The 16,864-nt window shown below is 50.9% G+C and overlaps 2 protein-coding genes across 2 annotated transcripts; both read left to right on the top strand.

Moving 5' to 3' along the window:
• Positions 1–10,554: 10,554 nt before the first annotated feature.
• LOC115511756 (putative claudin-24) lies at positions 10,555–13,239 on the top strand. The gene has a single exon (XM_030312090.1). It carries the CDS (start codon positions 12,110–12,112, stop codon positions 12,881–12,883), a length of 774 nt encoding a protein of 257 aa, XP_030167950.1. The 5' UTR covers positions 10,555–12,109; the 3' UTR covers positions 12,884–13,239.
• Positions 13,240–14,371: 1,132 nt separating this feature from the next.
• Positions 14,372–15,689, top strand: LOC115511757 (claudin-22-like). Its single transcript, XM_030312091.1, has one exon. The coding sequence runs from the start codon at positions 14,442–14,444 to the stop codon at positions 15,102–15,104; it is 663 nt and encodes a 220-aa protein (XP_030167951.1). The 5' UTR covers positions 14,372–14,441; the 3' UTR covers positions 15,105–15,689.
• Positions 15,690–16,864: the final 1,175 nt, after the last annotated feature.

The raw sequence follows: 16,864 nt of genomic DNA, 5'->3' as shown, positions 1-16,864 counted from the left end.
TTTCCGGTTTTGAGGGTCAAATGAATGATGTATTACCACCGTGTCTCACATTTTGCAATATCTTTTTGGCATTAAACAAAGTCCCTGGTTGTAGAAGATCTACTTCTATTTTTAATTTCCTGATGCACTTTTGTTTTTCCAGAACAGGTCTTAACATTTGCCAAGAGAGGTTTTTTTTTTTTTTCCCCACCCAGGACCATGATTTTCTTCATCGTTGTTAAAAATGCGAGCAGGAGCTGAATGAATTCCACACGTGAAATAAAATACATTTATCTTTTGCTTATTGTAAGGGTCGTGGAACTGTTTGAAAGCTTCACGTTGTCACCCTTAAAAAAGCAAAATTCAAATTATGTAAGAGGTCACGGTCGCATTCATCAAATGCTGAAGGCACGCTGGATAAAATTTAGATAAGGAAGCTTTATTCACGATACCTGGGAGGGTGAGCTGGACCTTTAATAAGGAAATATCAAGGAGTAAGATAAAGAATTCCAGTCTGGAATTACTCTCTCCTGGCAAGGATTAAACCACATGAAATCAATATTATTCAAATCCTTCCCAACTTCCTGAGCTAAGCTCAAAGACCACTTTTCTTAGTGACGCCTTCCCAAATCAACCCGTCGCTTCTCTTCCATCGTTGGCCCTTGATCCCCTTGGAGGCATTTCCTGTAATCTGTACCTGGCCTAGGGGACTCCCCACCTTTACCTTCTGTGGTGGTTGCCAGGTGAATGTCTTGTCTTCCCTGTAAGATTATATGCTGCCTTTTTTTTTTTTTTTTAGTTTATTTATTTATTTTGAGAGAGAGAGAGAATCCCACAACCCTGGGATCTGAATCAAGAGTCAGATGCTCAACTGACTGACCTGCCCAGTCACCTCAGGATTTAGCTCGTTTTGACAGAGATTGCTGCCAGCCTCCTCTGTCTTGTCCTTGGGGTGGTACCCGGTTCCTGAAACAAAAAGCTTAGAGGGGAGGTGGGGAGGTTTGTGGAAGAGAGGAAAAAGGTTACTTTAAACCCGAGCTCCACTGAAGCGTTCGTGCAGCCATTTTGATTTTTGTTCAACTCAATGCTTTGAAGCGGTTTCAATAACAAGGAGCTTCTGAAGGAAAAGGCCATGACAAAAATAATGTCACTGGGATACAAGTGATTTCCTTTGTCAGGGGAATTAAGAGAGAAACCTCCTTCAGACTCCCTTAGCACAGCGTCTTTGGGAAACCAGGATGGAACAGCCTTCTGGCAGAACAAAGAGCCTTGTGTTGGGAGAGACGTGTACCCGGTGGCCACAGGCGTGTCCTCTGGGGAGGCCCAGGTGCGCACTGCCGTCCCACAGACCCTTTCCACGGCCCACACTCAGCCACCAGAGGGCTGGGTGGCGCCCACTTGGCTCTGAGCTGGAGACACCCCTCCTCCGGGGCTCAAGTCTTCAGGACACAGCCGCTAAGATGGGTCCCCAGAAAGGCTCACTGCTCTGGAAAGGCCTGTGAGCAAGTGACCTGAGCTCCTCCACTCTGCCCCACACTCTTTGAGATTTGGGGTTCGGGCATGATTGAAACAGAGCTTTCCCCGGCCCAGCTCCCTAAGGCCCACCTGCCCTGAGAAGGGCCTTCCCTGTCCCCTGGGACCCCCACCTCGTGGTGGCTGTCTCTCCCCTCTTCTGGAGAGCATCTGAGTGTACTGACCCTGCCGGGCTGGGGATCAGAGTTCCCAGAAGCTTAAACCCAGACGTGGATGGCTTATAGGTACCTAACTCAATTGATTGCTTTTCCATAGATGGCTTCATTTAGGCATTGAGTTCGTATTTCCAGCCAAAATGCATTAGACTCCTTCCAGGAGGACGGGCACCATGACTGCCCGTGATCACCACTATCCCCCCCCCTCCCCCCCACCGGGGCCCAGCCCTGTGGCTGGCCGTAGGTGCTCAGCAAACTCTGGATCACGTGACTGAGACTCTTAATGTTTTCTGCAGCCTGTTTTGTTGTTGTTGCTGTTGGTGGTGTTGGTGGTGGTGGTGTTTAAAGAAAGGGAACAGAACTGGCACCTCACCGCGCTGCCCAGTTCCAGGGACAAGTATTTCCACAGCATTCTATATAAATGGCTCCCCCTACGTAGTGACCTCGGGGAAACTTGACCCGGGCAGTGATGCGAATTCTGATTTTACCTTTTGTTCCCAGAAATTCCTCATTTCGTGACTCCTGGCTAAGACTGGTACAGGTCCTTAGGCTGATGTTTCCTTTAAAGTCATTCTGGGGGCGGGGCGCCTGGGTGGTCAGTCCATTAAGCATCCTATTTCGGCTCAGGTCATCTCGTGGTTCGTGAGTTCGAGCCCCGCATCGGGCTCCGTGCTGACAGCTCAGGGCCCGGAGCCTGCTTTGGATTCTGTGTCTCCCCCTCTCTCTGCCCCTCCCCCGCTTATGCTCTGTCTCTTCTGTCTCAAAAATAAATAAACATTAAAAAAATTTTTTTTTAATTTTTAATTTTAATTTTAATTTTAATTTCTGGGGGAGTCTGGTTGGCTCAGTCAGTTGAGGATCTGATTTTTTATTTCAGCTCAGATCATGATCCCAGGATCGTGGGATCGAGCCCCATGTCGGGCTCTACACTGAGCATGGAAACTGCTTGAGATTCACTCTCTCTCTCGGTCTCTCTGCTCCTGCCTTCACCCAACTCTCTAAAATAAACATAAAATTAAATAAATAAAATAAAATAAAGTCAACTCATTCTGGAATACAGGACCAGAGCCCCCTCTGTTCACAGAGTCCAGAGCTCCCTAAGGTTGGGGAATGCTGATCGAGTGGGGCCCCCACCCTTCACGAGCGAGTCCAGGAACTTGTCAGCTGGAGTCTACACCCAAGTTTTGTGAAGTGAGCCCCAGAACCAGAAAGGCTGTAAACAGATCCTGCGGCCACTCCCCAGGGGATGACAGTCCCAACGATCCTACTCATCTACCGAAGGCTTGAAGAGTCCCGTGTATTGTGTCCACCGTGGGGAACCTTGCACTTAGAGAGCCTCTGCTGTTCTTAAAGCTTTTTTTAAAAAATAATTATTTATTTTTGAGAGAGAGAGTGAGCAGGGAGGGGCAGAAAGAGAGGGAGACAGAGGATCCGAAGCGGGCTCTGCACTGACCGCACAGAGCCCGACGCGGGGTTCGAACTCACCAACCGTGAGATCACGACCTGAGCTGAAGTTGGAGGCTTAACCGACTGAGCCACCGAGGCGCCCCCCCTTTTTTTTTTTTAATTTTTTTTTCTGCTGTTCTTGCTTTTCATCCTTTTTCTGAGTAAGCTCATCCCAGCCCAGGGCTTCAACTCTTATCCGCTGGTCTCTCTAGAAACTCCACCAGCAGCCACAGCTTCTCCCCTGAGCACAAGACCCCTAAAGCCACAGGGAGGTGCCACAGGCACATGGGCTCAGTTCTGCCTGTCCCCACCTTCCCACCTGTGGCCCCGCTAGCTCCCGTCTGGGTTAAAGATGTCACAGTCCGTATATCAACATCGAAATCCCTTCCTCTCCGCGTTATAGGTCACAGGCGCCTAGTGATTCTACCTTGACTCTCTCTTCTTGCCTGTTCGATTTCACCGCTCTGGCCCTAGATTCGGCCCTCATGGTGTTGCCTTTACTACTGAAGAACCTTCAAAGGGGTCTCTTTCCCTCCAGCTCGTTGTCAGCCATTCTGAACTCCTCCTTCCTCGTAGGACAAAGTTCAGGCGACTTCACATGAAATGCAAGGTGAAGCCTTTGCCTCGCAAAAAAGTCTTCTCTGCCCCTTTCTCCGCTGCCCGGCGGCATTAGACAAGTTGGTCAGACCAACCGGGGTTGGAATGTTCTCCTGTCCCGGGTCCTGCACCCCCACATCCGATTTTCCACCGGTGCCTCTCTCCCTGTCACCTCCGCCCACTCACCCTCCTCTACCCTCTCCCAGGGCTGGTGTCCCTCACAGCTTCATTGTGAGCCCTCTTCTCTTCCCTCCGAATCCCCCATAAATCTTGGCCATGCTCCCAAATCCCACCCGAAGGCCAAAGACTCCCCATTTAGGCCTCCGGCTCAGATCTCCGAGTGCACGACGCGTCTATCCAGCCTCCCACCCGGCATCCCTGTGTGGATGGCAAGCAGGATCGCAGATATAAGACAGGCCCCAAGAACTCCTGCCTCTTCTCTCTCTTGTCCTTTCCTCGTCTCTCCCAGTTCAGTACATGGTGCCACGAGCCACCCGGGGGCTAAAGCCAAGATCCTGGGTCCCCGTCCACTCCTCAGCCCCCACTGCCAGGCGTCAACACGTCCTCCCCACTCAACCTCTGGAGAGCTCAGCCGAAATTCTTCCGTTTCTCACCGTCCTCCCAGGACGGCACCATCATCCCGGCCGCGCAAAGCGCTGCCTTGGCCATTCTTTCCAGTTGCCAAAGTCATCCCTTAAAAACACACGTTGGATCACGTCCGTGCTCCGGGCTGCGGTGCAGGGAAGCAGTCACGGTGAAACCCAAGCCCCTCTCCACAACCCCCGGTGGGCGTGTGGTGGCCTCACCTGGCCCCCCAGCACCTCACTTTGCTCCCTGTTCTCCTGCCACAGCGCCCTCAGCTGGGTTCCGGAAACACGGCAAGTATGTTCCCATTCAACTTCCCACTCTTGCTCCCTGTGCCTGGCCCGGTCCCCCCGGGTCTTTGTCTGGTTGACTGATCAGTTAGTTCCTGGCTCACATGTCACTTTCTCAGACACCTGGACCAGCCTCCATGACTCTCACCAGATTTGTGCTCATTTTGTTTTCCCCTGTCCCTCTCCCCAACCGAAGGACAAAACTGTGCATTTCTTTCTTTCTTTTTTTTTTTTTTATGTTTATTTATTTACTTTGAGAGAGAGAGAGAGAGCGCAAGCGGGTCAGGAGCGGAGAGATCCGAAGCGGGCTCTGGGCCGTCAGCACGGAGCCCGACACGGGGCTCGAACGCACGAACCGCGAGGTCGTGACCTGAGCCGAAGTCGGACGCTCAACCGACTGAGCCCCCCGCCCGGGCGCCCCTGCTGTCGCAGCTGCTAACTGCCCAGCCCTAAGGCCTGGGTGGGCTTCGTGGCACCAAGCCGAGGTGCGCTCAGCGCCTGACCCTGGTTCGAGGAGGGAGCAGGGTGCCCCGCGGGTGCAAAGCGTCTGGACAAAACGGAGAGGCAAGCGCGACGATGGCTGACGGCTGCTTCCACGGTGCTGAAGGGGTTAAGGCCTGGGCTTTGGTGCTGGATGGGTTTGGGCTTCAATCTTTGCTCTATGTATGGGAGGCTAATTGGCTTATTTAAGCCTCAGACCCCTTACCTGTTAGATGGAGTAATAACAGCGTCTACATCATAGAGCTCTCGTGAGGAGGACGAAGGTACCACAGATACAATCCTCATCCCAATGCCCGGCCAGCAGGAAGTGCTCATCAAATCCTGGCTGTTGGCATTAGCCTTCATTCTGGGTTGTTCTGTTCTGTTCTGTTCTGTTTTTCCCTAGCAGATGCCGCATGGACGGGAGGCTCCCTTCACTACCCGGAGTCGAGGCCTCACATTAGTTTTTCAGCCTCAGTTTTCTTAAGGCTTGGAACCAAATCTCAGCTGGGACTTCAGGAACATCAGGTGACGGGGCCTTCAGAGACACTGCACCCCCACACACCCAGCTATGAAAAAGGGCTTTCAGACCCGCTGCTGGAACCCCACACGTCCCCTCACGCCGGGGCACGCCAGGGGGGATCGGTTAACGGGGACCAGGCTTCCTCTGCTTCCTGCCCTAAATGCCATCGCCTGAAACCGACCCTGGAGCTGCTCACAAACCAGAACCAGTGCGTGTGGACGACGCATCCCGGGAAAAGGGTCCACACCTCCTCCCCGATCCGTGCCTCGGATATCCACCCCCGGCCACCTGCTTCACTGCGTTCACCCCCAGAACCGTCCCGGGCACAACACGGCAGGCCAGGGGGAATAACTTCCTGGCGCCGAGCCCCCAGAGATCCGAGCAAGCTACTGGCTTCAAGTTTAAAAGCCCAGGCGCACGTGTTCCCGCTTGCAGAGCAGTAATAGTTTGTTTTTGTTTATAGACATATAGAGATATTTTTCTTTACGGTATTCGATGTCCTCTTCTCTCTCTCTCTCTCTGATTCCAGTTGGCAAGGACTGGATCGTTTTCCTTTGCTCTCCTCTCAAAGTTGTTTGGTGAGTTTCAGGGACGCTCAACGCATAGACTGCCTGGCAATGATAAATCAAACCAGTCAATTCAAGTGATGGATAAGGGCTATAAACTTTAACACAGTTTTTTGTTTGTTTTTAAACCATCGGTGTCTTGGGGCGCCTGGGTGGCTCAGTCGGTTGAGCGTCCGACTTCGGCTCAGGTCATGATCTCGCGGTTTGTGGGTTCGAGCCCCGCGTCGGGCTCTGGGCTGACAGCTCAGAGCCTAGAGCCTGAAGCCTGCTTCGGATTCTTGTGTCTCCCTCTCTCTCTCTCTCTGCCCCTCCCCTACTCACTCTCTCTCTCTCTCTCCCTCTCTCAAAAATAAATAAACATTAAAATTAAAAAAAAAGAGCACTTACACCGCGGAAACTGGCAAAGGCTAAAAACAGGGGCTCCCACAGCCCAGGAGCCGCTGCTGAAATGTTTACCGGCGCACCACTGGGGGGCAGAACCCCGAAGTCCAGCTGGAACGAAGTCCCTCAGGAGGTTCTGAAGCCCAGAGCCTTAGAGCAACTCCGCTGAAGGCAGACTTGGGGACCGGGCCCCAGCCCACGTCTGTGCTCTGGGAAAAGAATGTAGGCGCCTGCAGCCAGAGCTCTGTAAAGGTCCCTGTGACTGTGGGTAAGTTGCCCGCCTGTGTGTGCTTTGTCATCTACAAAATGGGTCTGCGGCTAGTGCCTCCGCGTTCGGTGATCGTGAGGACAAAGCGAGCTACCGTGTGTTCCAGGCCCCCGGGACAGTGCCTGGGGAGCAGAAAGCATGTGGCAACTGTTACCTATTATGATCTGACAAAAGAAAAAAAGCCTTAGTCCGACAGTTCCCCCCCCTCCTTTTTATAACCCTTCTTTTGAGAATCTTGCACGGTTTGTAGAACATTTAGAAAACACAACTAACGAAAATGTGGGAGAGGAAAAGCCCCCACCTTTAGCACCCAGTGAACGTCTCGGTGCACCCCCGGCCTTTCTGGCATTTTCCCAAACCTAGAATAGGTCAATCTTGACACCCTTCCGGAACAGGACACTCTTGTTTGCTAACTCATGATGTTTGGGTAACATTTCCTACCACCGGTCATGCTCAGATACACCAGGACGGCCAGGCTGTGTCATCATCGTCACGAAAGGGAATCGGCGGTGATGGGCATTTATTACAGCGTTGGGACCATATGTCTCCATTCACTATCATTTAGAGGGACCCACCTCTTTTACTTAATAGACAACTATTTGTTGAACCCAAGGCATCGTGCCCTGGGGGCTGTGAGGGCGACAGGGTGTCCTAGCCTCATGGGCGCCCTCCCAGGATTCAGAGTGCGAATCTCTGTTTAGCAGGACAAGGGATGTTTTTCAGAAACGTCATCCACCACAGGTTTTCTTTTGCTCAAACAATTGTGTTTGGCAGGAGGACCCCTTTGTCTCTACTCTTATGTCAAAGTGGCAGGGAGGCCTGAGCACCTGTTACGACAGAGGCGGATTCTCCCCCTTCATCGAGCGCCAGAGCCCCCGCTGGGAGACGGGACGCGGAGGGACGTTTGTAGTTTCTGTGGTTGGTTGTTCCCCCCGCGTGTCCCCACAATGCGGATTCCAGAGTCTTCGCTGGGCCCCGGGAAGGTGCACGCTGATCTCCCAGGGCCGATGGGGCTTCTTAGGGAAATTCTGAGATCACGGGGCTTGTGTCTCTCCACGGCCTTCAGACTCTAACGCTCTCAAAAGACATCTCGCGCCCCGGCCCCTTCTCTCTTCAATCCCTCTCCCGGCTCATCTTCCCCTGCATTAGGGTTGCCATTGCCCAGGGGGCCACCTGCTTCAGGCAGCAGCCAAGCTTTCAGGTGGTCTTGCTCTTAGGGCTTCCGTGTCTTTTTTTTGCTTTTCTTAATGTTTATTTTTGAGACAGGAAGAGAGAGAGCAGGGGAGGGGCAGAGAGGGAGACACAGAATCGGAAGCAGCTCCGGGCTTCCAGCTGTCGGCACAGAGCCCGACGCGGGGCTCGAACGCACAAACCGTGAGATCATGACCTGAGCGGGAGTCGGACGCCTACCTGACCGAGCCACCGAGGCGCTCCATTTTTTTTTTAAATGTTTTTTTTCTTTTTAAAATTATTTATTTATTTTGAGAGAAAGAGTGGGCGAGGGGCAGAGAGAAGAGAGAGAGAATCCCAAGCAGGCTCTGCACTGTCAGTGCGGAGCCCGACATGGGGCTCGAACCCAGGAACCGTGAGAGGCCGACCTGAGCTGAAACCAAGAGTCTGACGCTTAACCGACTGAGCCACCTGGGTGCCCCCGGGGCGTCTGTGACTTAATGGTACAAAGGAGCTCGTCCCTGGGGCCACCGGTTAGGTTGTGCATAAATGACCCTTGCTTACAATCCTGCAAAGGCTTTTGATGATCTACATTCTAAACTCCAAATGATTTAGCTTGCATGACGGTGCCCCGTGACCCGGCCTCATCTTCGACAGGCGCCCTCGGTCTCCGGCCAGGCACCAGCTGTTCCGGCCCACTGTCTTTTGGAAGCGACCCCCAGACACCTTTGCCGGCGTCCCTCCCCTGAAACAGCCATCCTGCCCCAGCGCTGTCCCTATCAGGGTGTTCAGCATCCCGTCTTCTTCTCTGGGTTGGTCTTGCTTGACGACCGCTCTCTCCAGCCCTGGTTCTCACGTGCTGCCTGGCACAGAGCGGGGGCCCAAACGCGTGAGGCCGAACCCGTGAACCCTCGAAGGGACTCCCTTCCCCGACGGCAGGTCCCAGGACAGCAGGCAGGGGAGGGCAAGCAACCCATTTTGCCTGCGACCACAGACTTCACCTTGAACGTGAAAACATAAAACCCAGGAGGGAAAGGAAGGTCGTGTTCCCCACGCGATGCCTGCCACGTGTCTCCTAGGATCTAGATTGGCTCACAGCCGCATTGACAGATCCGTTTTCCGAAAATGGCCACGAAAGTACCTCCAGTCCCACAGTTCTTCCAGAGACTTGCTGCTTCCCCACCGAGAGACGGTGCCTCTCCGTCCCTCTCCTAGAATGGAGCAGGCCCCTGTGACAGCCTTGTCTGTGAGGGTGATGTTCAGCCTCACTTGACATCACTGGGAGCAGAGACCGTTGTCCCAGACTGCAGATTCGCGAGTAAATACATCTACGTGATTGCTGTTTTCAAGCAACTAAATTTACGGATGGTTTACTTGGGGACATTCGTCAACACTTGCTCTGGACTGAGAGGTGTCCCCAGGTGTGTGACTTTTGGTAAACAGGGCTTTTTGTTTTAATTTTACTTATTCATTCATTCATTCATTCATTTAATTTTTGAGAGAGAGAGACGGACGGCGCACACGAGTTGGGGGGGAAGGGCAGAGGGCGAGGGAGAGAGATTCCTAAGCAGGCCCCGCGCCCAGCATAGAGCCCGACGCAGGGCTTGATCCCACGATCCTGAGATCACGCGACCTGAGCTGAAATCAAGAGTCAGACGCTCACCTGACTGAGCCACCCAGGCGCCCTTGGGGTTTTTGTTTTCAGATTAATGTTTGGGAGACAGAGATCGTGTGGTCCTCCACTCACTGAACGTTGTGCTGGTGATTTTGTTTTCCAAATTCCGCCCCCACACCCACTCCGGGACCAGCGCGGCCTGAGCAGGAGCCCACACACCGGCCCAGGCGCATGCGGCTGTGGGTCGGGGCTTCGCACCTTCCAGTCCCAGGGATGCTGCACTGGGGTTTCCCCGCCCTGAGCACTCACTTCCCCTGCTCCTTGTATTTCTCCGAATTCTCTTACTCACGTGTTTCCGCGATGGCTTCTTCCCACTGGGATGCGAGCCCCTGGGGCGGGGCCTGCATCCACCGTGGTCTTGATTGTGTCTTTCACACTTAAACAGTCTGGCCAGGAGGAGGTGCTCGAATAATTTTTCTAAATGCTGAAAGAATAAAGGAGTTGAGGGGTCACCCATCAGCCCCCCAGCATGGCACAAACCTCCCCCACGGTGGCCCGGACAGGTGAGAATTAGCCTTTTTAAAACATCTTTGGGAAGGAAGGGTCACTGCCTCCCAGGGCGGCCTATTCCATTCCATCTCCCTCCCTCTCTCTCTCTCTCTCTCACACACACACACACACACACACACACACACGTCTCATTGTGATATTCGGAATCATCTCCTCGTGACTCTTTTTTTTTAATTTTTTTTTTTTCAACGTTTATTTATTTTCGGGACAGAGAGAGACAGAGCATGAACAGGGGAGGGGCAGAGAGAGAGGGAGACACAGAATCGGAAACAGGCTCCAGGCTCCGAGCCATCAGCCCAGAGCCCGACGCGGGGCTCGAACTCACGGACCGCGAGATCGTGACCTGGCTGAAGTCGGACGCTTAACCGACTGCGCCACCCAGGCGCCCCTCCTCGTGACTCTTAATGGTTGTTCTCCAGAGCTCTCTGCATCCTGGCCACCTGCCTACAGGAAGGCCCTAGCTTACCATTATCCCAGCTCCTGGTGCTAAGGGCTCAGGACAAATCGCTAGCCCTTTGTGGACTCTTACGTCTTTGTGCAAACCGGAACCACCTTTTATTTTAGTTCATTGAGGACAGCAGTATACTTAAGGGATTCTGAAAATCTGTAAAAGTTAAGAACTCATCTTTTTTTTTTTTTTTTTTTTTTTTTTAACATAAAATGATGGCAAATACTCGAGACAGCACCATTCACCTGATGACTCTGAGGCTTTCTTTGGCTCCATCAGGCTCTGGGTTCTGTTTCTCTCCCATCTCCCATTGAGCAATATCATAAAAGCTCTTCTCTGACCCTGGACTAGACTCAATCACTGGGTCGTGACGGGCAGTGGTTCTGTTTCAGCCGGTTAGAATCCTCCAGGGCAACGGCTCCATTTGAGGAAGCTTCCTGTCCTGTCCCCCCCCAAGCCTGTCAGATCCGACCTTCCCGCTGTGGGTGCAGGAGTCCCGGGGCCCCTTGCAGAGAGGGGTTGGAGGAGCCCCGGGAACCTGGAGCACGTGACCTCTTGTCCCACCTGGGAGGCCCTGTATTCTCTCAGGGGTCACCCTCTGCAGAAGTATGCTCTCAAGGTGGGGCCTAAATCGAAAAAACAAACGAGATGAAGCCTCAAAGGTCAGCCCCCTTGTGGCTGTTGTTTTCTCACCAGAACCTTTGTGTTGGACCCGTCGGGAGTCTTCCTGCCTGGTGGTGCTTTGTCTGTGTGGCTTAAATGACAGCAAACACAGCTCAGCTTTGGACGGGGCACACACACACACACACACACACACACACACACGCCTCTCAGATACCGAGAAACACTGTCCCTAATGTGGGACTTGGAAAACCAAGTCCCCAATGTGGATGGAGAAAATCTTAAGAGTGAGACCCAGAGCTTCCCAGGATTTTCCCCTCCTCACTTAGCACCTCTTGGGCATCAGTCGTCGGTCTTTTTCATTTTAACGAACCCAGTGAACCCGCCTCTACCTTTCAAAGGAATCTGGGGCAACTTTCCTGCCAAGTCCCCACTGAGGGCCTGTGACACTCAAGAAGGAGGGCCAGGCCCTTGTGTAGGTTAAGGAAGTCCGAGGAGAATAAAGATTATAGGGAAACAGTCTACCTTTCTTTACAAGGTCTTGTTTTGCATCCCTGAAACCTCAGATTCAGCTATCACAATGAAGTCCTGTTGCAGAAAGAGCCGGCCTTTTATCACCACTTAAAATCTAATTAACCCATATTGAAGCACAAAGATTTCTGTTGTATTTTAGGGTGAGGGGTCACAGAGCCCTCTTTGTTCATCCTCAGACTTATACTCATCAAGCATTGGGGATATAATTTTACCAAGCAAATTGGAAGGTAACAGATCAAATCCTTATCAGAAAGCCTAACTCATAGTTTTAACAGGGTCCTTCGTCCTTTACATGAAACATTATATTCGAGAAGAACAAAAACGCATTTCAGAGTTTCCAAAGAGTTAATGGCCAAAGCTTATATTCCGGGCAGCATAGGACCAAAACGGTCACACTACTGTGAAGCACGAAAGACAGGGACTCCCACAGGGGTGGCCAAAGTTGTAAGACTTGTTGCAATGGCTCTAGTCTTTAGAGTGGCGACGCAGCTCGTTGGACTTTCGGTATCTTTGCTGGGATGGGTTTTGTCCATTATTACAACTTACCTGCCACATTGGAAAAACCTCAATTTGGACTTAAACGAGATGGAGAACTGGACCATGGGACTCTGGCAGGTCTGTGTCGTCCAAGAGGAGGTGGGGAGACAATGCAAGGACTTTGAATCCTTCCTGGCTTTGCCTGCCGAACTCAGGATCTCCAGGATCTTAATGTTCCTGTCCAACGGGCTGGGGCTCCTGGGCCTGCTGGCCTCCGGGTTCGGCCTGGACTGCTTGAGGGTCGGAGAGACGCGGCCAGGCCTCAAGAAGGGACTGCGGATCCTGGGAGGGACCGTGTTCTGGGCAGCAGGCGTCGCGACCCTGGTTCCGGTCTCCTGGGTCGCCCACGTGACCGTCCAGGAGTTCTGGGATGAGACCATGCCAGAGATTATGCCCCGGTGGGAGTTTGGGGAAGCCCTCTTTCTGGGCTGGTCTGCTGGGTTTTCCCTCCTCCTGGGAGGCTGCCTGCTGAACTGCGTGGCCTGTACGACCCAGGCCGCTCCGGCTCCGGGCCCCTACGCGGTGGCAGAAATGCAAATTCAGTGTCTGTACCTGGAAAATGGAACTGCAGACCCGAGAGTGTAAGACGTTGGCAAGAGCAGAAAGACACATCTTTCCACATCAACCGCGAAGTGGGGTCTATGCTAGAAAGGGGTCTTTGTTATGTAATTAAATCTGTGCTGCTCTCGGTTTCTCATTCAATAACTACTTTTCGATCCTAGGTCCCCTCTTCCTCCCCAAATCTGGAGAAGTAAGAAAGAGGCAAGTCTTATATCTAAAAGGAAACTATCATGGGAAGCATTACACAGGGATGAGCAAAGACAATTTCATCGACCCGGTTATTTAAATCAAAACGTGGCGGTGGCCGTCCGTTCTAATCAGAATTAAGCTTTGATGTGTTAAATTTTATATCAGGAACTTTGCTTTTGTTGATAGCTGGGAATAATAATAATTAGTTTCTATTTCCTAAGGAAAAAAAAACCAATCTGCGATCTTTTAAACATTCTGCATTAGCAATATCCCCTGTTAAGCCTGTCCCAAAGTATTATTTCCACCACAGGGACTTTGGTCTTCTTTGAACACAGGTGGTTTGCGTCTAGGAGATGACTAGGTACCCTGTGTGACAGGGTTTTAGGGGGCTTACGGTTTTCAGTATATCACGATACTCTCAAGAGTCAACATACTGGCCAGTCTCTCCTGTCTCTCCCTTCCAAAGTTTCCAATTAAAAAAAAATAATAAAATCAACAACTCCAAAAATATTTTGCTTGCTATCCAGATAGTGACAGTTCGTTTGCTCAGTAACAACTTTCCTTGGTTCAGTGAAAAATGACAGACATGGGGATACATACATTAGTAAGTGAACCAAGGGAGATGTCCATTCTGACCTACAAAGTCCTACAGCTTAACTTTTCCACGATGCAGAAAGCCCACGTAGGGGAAAAAAATAAATAAATAACAAGTGCGTACGCACACGTGCACGGATCTGACAAAAAGGCGTGTAGGTAAGTAGACTGGGTATTTGGGGTTGGGAGTTCAGTACTGCTTCCTATGTTATGTGGTGGATGTAGCTTATGGGTCTTCTGAACAGACCCGATGCAAGGTCTAGAGAGATTTCCGATAAGAAATACTTTTCTGGAACTCACTTTTAGAAAACGGTAACATCCGGTATGACCACGACGTACGTATTGGAACAGGAGAGCGGCAACAGATGGCAATCTGGACAGGTGTAATTGCTAAGAAAGCGAGCGGTGGGAGCTGAGCCCAAGCTGTCGGGTACACATTTTGCGTTGAGACTTCTTCACTCTTTGACTCGCTAGGAAGCTAGCAATGTTAACGAGGAAAGGAGGATCGGTCCTACCTGATGTTATTGCAGAGACAAACTGCTACTACGGAGTCAGCTCCTAGGACACGGGCACGGTGCTGGCCACACCTGGGCATTACTGGTTGGCAGACTTACTTCCTTGTATCCTTTGCTGAAACCTAGTCAACACCTTTTCAAACAATAGCAGCTCTGGCAAGAATCCTCTACACACAATGAAGAAATATTTCCGAGCTCTGAAGTGACAGCGTAAGGTGTCACACGTCCCCACGCAGAGATCGAAAGGCAGGAGTTAGTTTGGCTCAAGCTCCTGGGGATCTGCAATGGCTTTAGTAGTTCGAAGTGTGGCGCAATTAGCTGGAATTTCACTCTCTCTGCTAGGATGGGTTTTGTCCTGTCTTACAAACTACCTGCCACAATGGAAAAACCTCAATTTGGACTTAAACGAGATGGAGAACTGGACCATGGGACTCTGGCAGGTCTGTGTCGTCCAAGAGGAAGGGGGGACGCAGTGCAAGGACTTTGAATCCTTCCTGGCTTTGCCTGCCGAACTCAGGATCTCCAGGATCTTAATGTTCCTGTCCAACGGGCTGGGGCTCCTGGGCCTGCTGGCCTCCGGGTTCGGCCTGGACTGCTTGAGGGTCGGAGAGACGCGGCCAGGCCTCAAGAAGGGACTGCGGATCCTGGGAGGGACCGTGTTCTGGGCAGCAGGCGTCGCGACCCTGGTTCCGGTCTCCTGGGTCGCCCACGTGACCGTCCAGGAGTTCTGGGATGAGACCATGCCAGAGATTATGCCCCGGTGGGAGTTTGGGGAAGCCCTCTTTCTGGGCTGGTCTGCTGGGTTTTCCCTCCTCCTGGGAGGCTGCCTGCTGAACTGCGTGGCCTGCGTTACCCAGGCCGCTCCGGCTCCGGGCCCCTACGCGGTGGTAGAAACACAGTGTCACCGTCAGCACCTGGAGATGAAAAAAGCCCGTCTGAAAGTCTAAGCCAGGAAGGATCAGTGGCGTCTACTCTTCAAGTGAAGCTCACTCCTGTCTGGGTTTGGTAGGATCTCCCGTTGCACAGCTGCCCGTTCACTGAGCTGTTTAATCTTCTAAAATGCACTTGTTTTTTGTTTTGGTTTTTTTTCACTGTGGCTACTGGCTTCTTACATTGCAATTTCCTTCTAGGAGAGTAAACCACTGTCTTCTTCTATTCTGAGACCAAAACCACTCAAGACTCGACAGTAATCACACTCACTACTGTGGATGAGTTTTCTCAATTTTAAAATAGATTCAGTGATTGCACAGAACTGGTAAATAAAGCCTTGTATCGGTGCCTCCGTATCTTTGAAGGTGTCATTCGTAGAGATGGGTCACTTTGGCAGCTGGAAAGGTTACTGCTGATCGCCTACCGCTTTCAAGTGTGTAAGATCACCTATTATACTGAAACTAGTCTTGTTGCAGATCGATTGCAAATGTCATTAGAGTATCCTAAAAACTTGCTGGTTCTTTGAAAGCTTGGGAGGTAAGCGATGTGGGACGCACCATCTCCTTTTTGTTCGGAGACCTCAGCGCCTCTACGGAGCCTTTTCCAAGAGGCAGCCGGGTTCATTCATGCTTCCTCACCGGGGCAGAGGCAGAGGGGGGCGGTCTGGTGCATGGGAAGAGTCACGGAAAACCTACCCCACAGGTGTGCTTTGGCTTCTGTGTCCTGTGCTCTGCAGACAACTGACGCCCCGGCCAACCCCTGGCTCGGTGAGCGGCCACAGGGGGCACTCAGGGTCAGGGCGGGGTGCACTGACGGAGAAGCTCCCGGGACCACGGCCCGGCCAGCCGACAAGAGAATAGGCTGGGATGGGCGGGGACCCCAGAGCTCACCTTGGAAGCCCCTTCTTTTACTCCCACTATGAAAATATGCCATTTTTATTCCTCTCAGCAATACGTATCTTCCAACCAAGAACTATCCATAGCAAACTGCGGGGTTGGGAATTTCCTCGTGAGAGATTTTATACTTGTTCGGTACGTGGCTCAAGAAAACTCTTGTTTGCAGCAATTAGGGAAATTAAGCAATAAACGACACTGAAATAAAGTATGAGGCAATATGCATCTTTGTTTAAAAAAAAAAACAAAAAAACCCACCGAACTTTTGTCCACCCACAAACACAGGGAAAGTGCAGAAACCAAAGTTAATCTATGTGATGTATTTGCATACTTTTACAAACGAGACAAATTAAAACAGAAACATATTCAGAATTTAACCTGATTAAATATTTAGTTCAGTCCTGAGCTTTTGATATTTAATACAATATAGATAAAGTAATAGCGAAAAAAAAAAAAGATTTTAAATTTGATTTGCATGCCACAGAGATTCAGCTAAACTTTGTTCATTTGGCTACCAATATTTTTTTTTTTGTACCTGCAACTTAGATTCTGATATACAAAATTATAATAACATACTGATAATTCAAACTTGAGACCTAAATATTACATTCTTTTTACCCTGTGCAGAATAAATTCTACCTTTAAAAAATAGTATTTATAATATTAAAATTCATATTGTTCATACGGTTTTGTGATCAAGTTATTAAAATGTTTTGTCACTGTGAATCATTTGGGTTAGTACAAATATGACAGAATTGTGAAAAGCTGCCTATAAATACATAACACTATTGCTGATTTTTAAAGTGTGGAAAAGGATTATACTAAAATAAGTTCGTTTCTCATGTTAGAAAGGAGCACATTTTGTGAAATAAAACCTAAAGCAT

Source organism: Lynx canadensis, chromosome B1, assembly GCF_007474595.2.
Source record: "Lynx canadensis isolate LIC74 chromosome B1, mLynCan4.pri.v2, whole genome shotgun sequence".
Lineage (NCBI taxonomy): Eukaryota > Metazoa > Chordata > Mammalia > Carnivora > Felidae > Lynx > Lynx canadensis.
This window is presented reverse-complemented; position numbering and strand designations above follow the sequence as displayed.

Excerpts from the sequence above, each read along its gene's own strand:
- LOC115511756 (XM_030312090.1), top strand. The coding sequence starts at position 12,110 with ATGGCCAAAGCTTATATTCCGGGCAGCATAGGACCAAAACGGTCACAC.
- LOC115511757 (XM_030312091.1), top strand. The coding sequence starts at position 14,442 with ATGGCTTTAGTAGTTCGAAGTGTGGCGCAATTAGCTGGAATTTCACTC.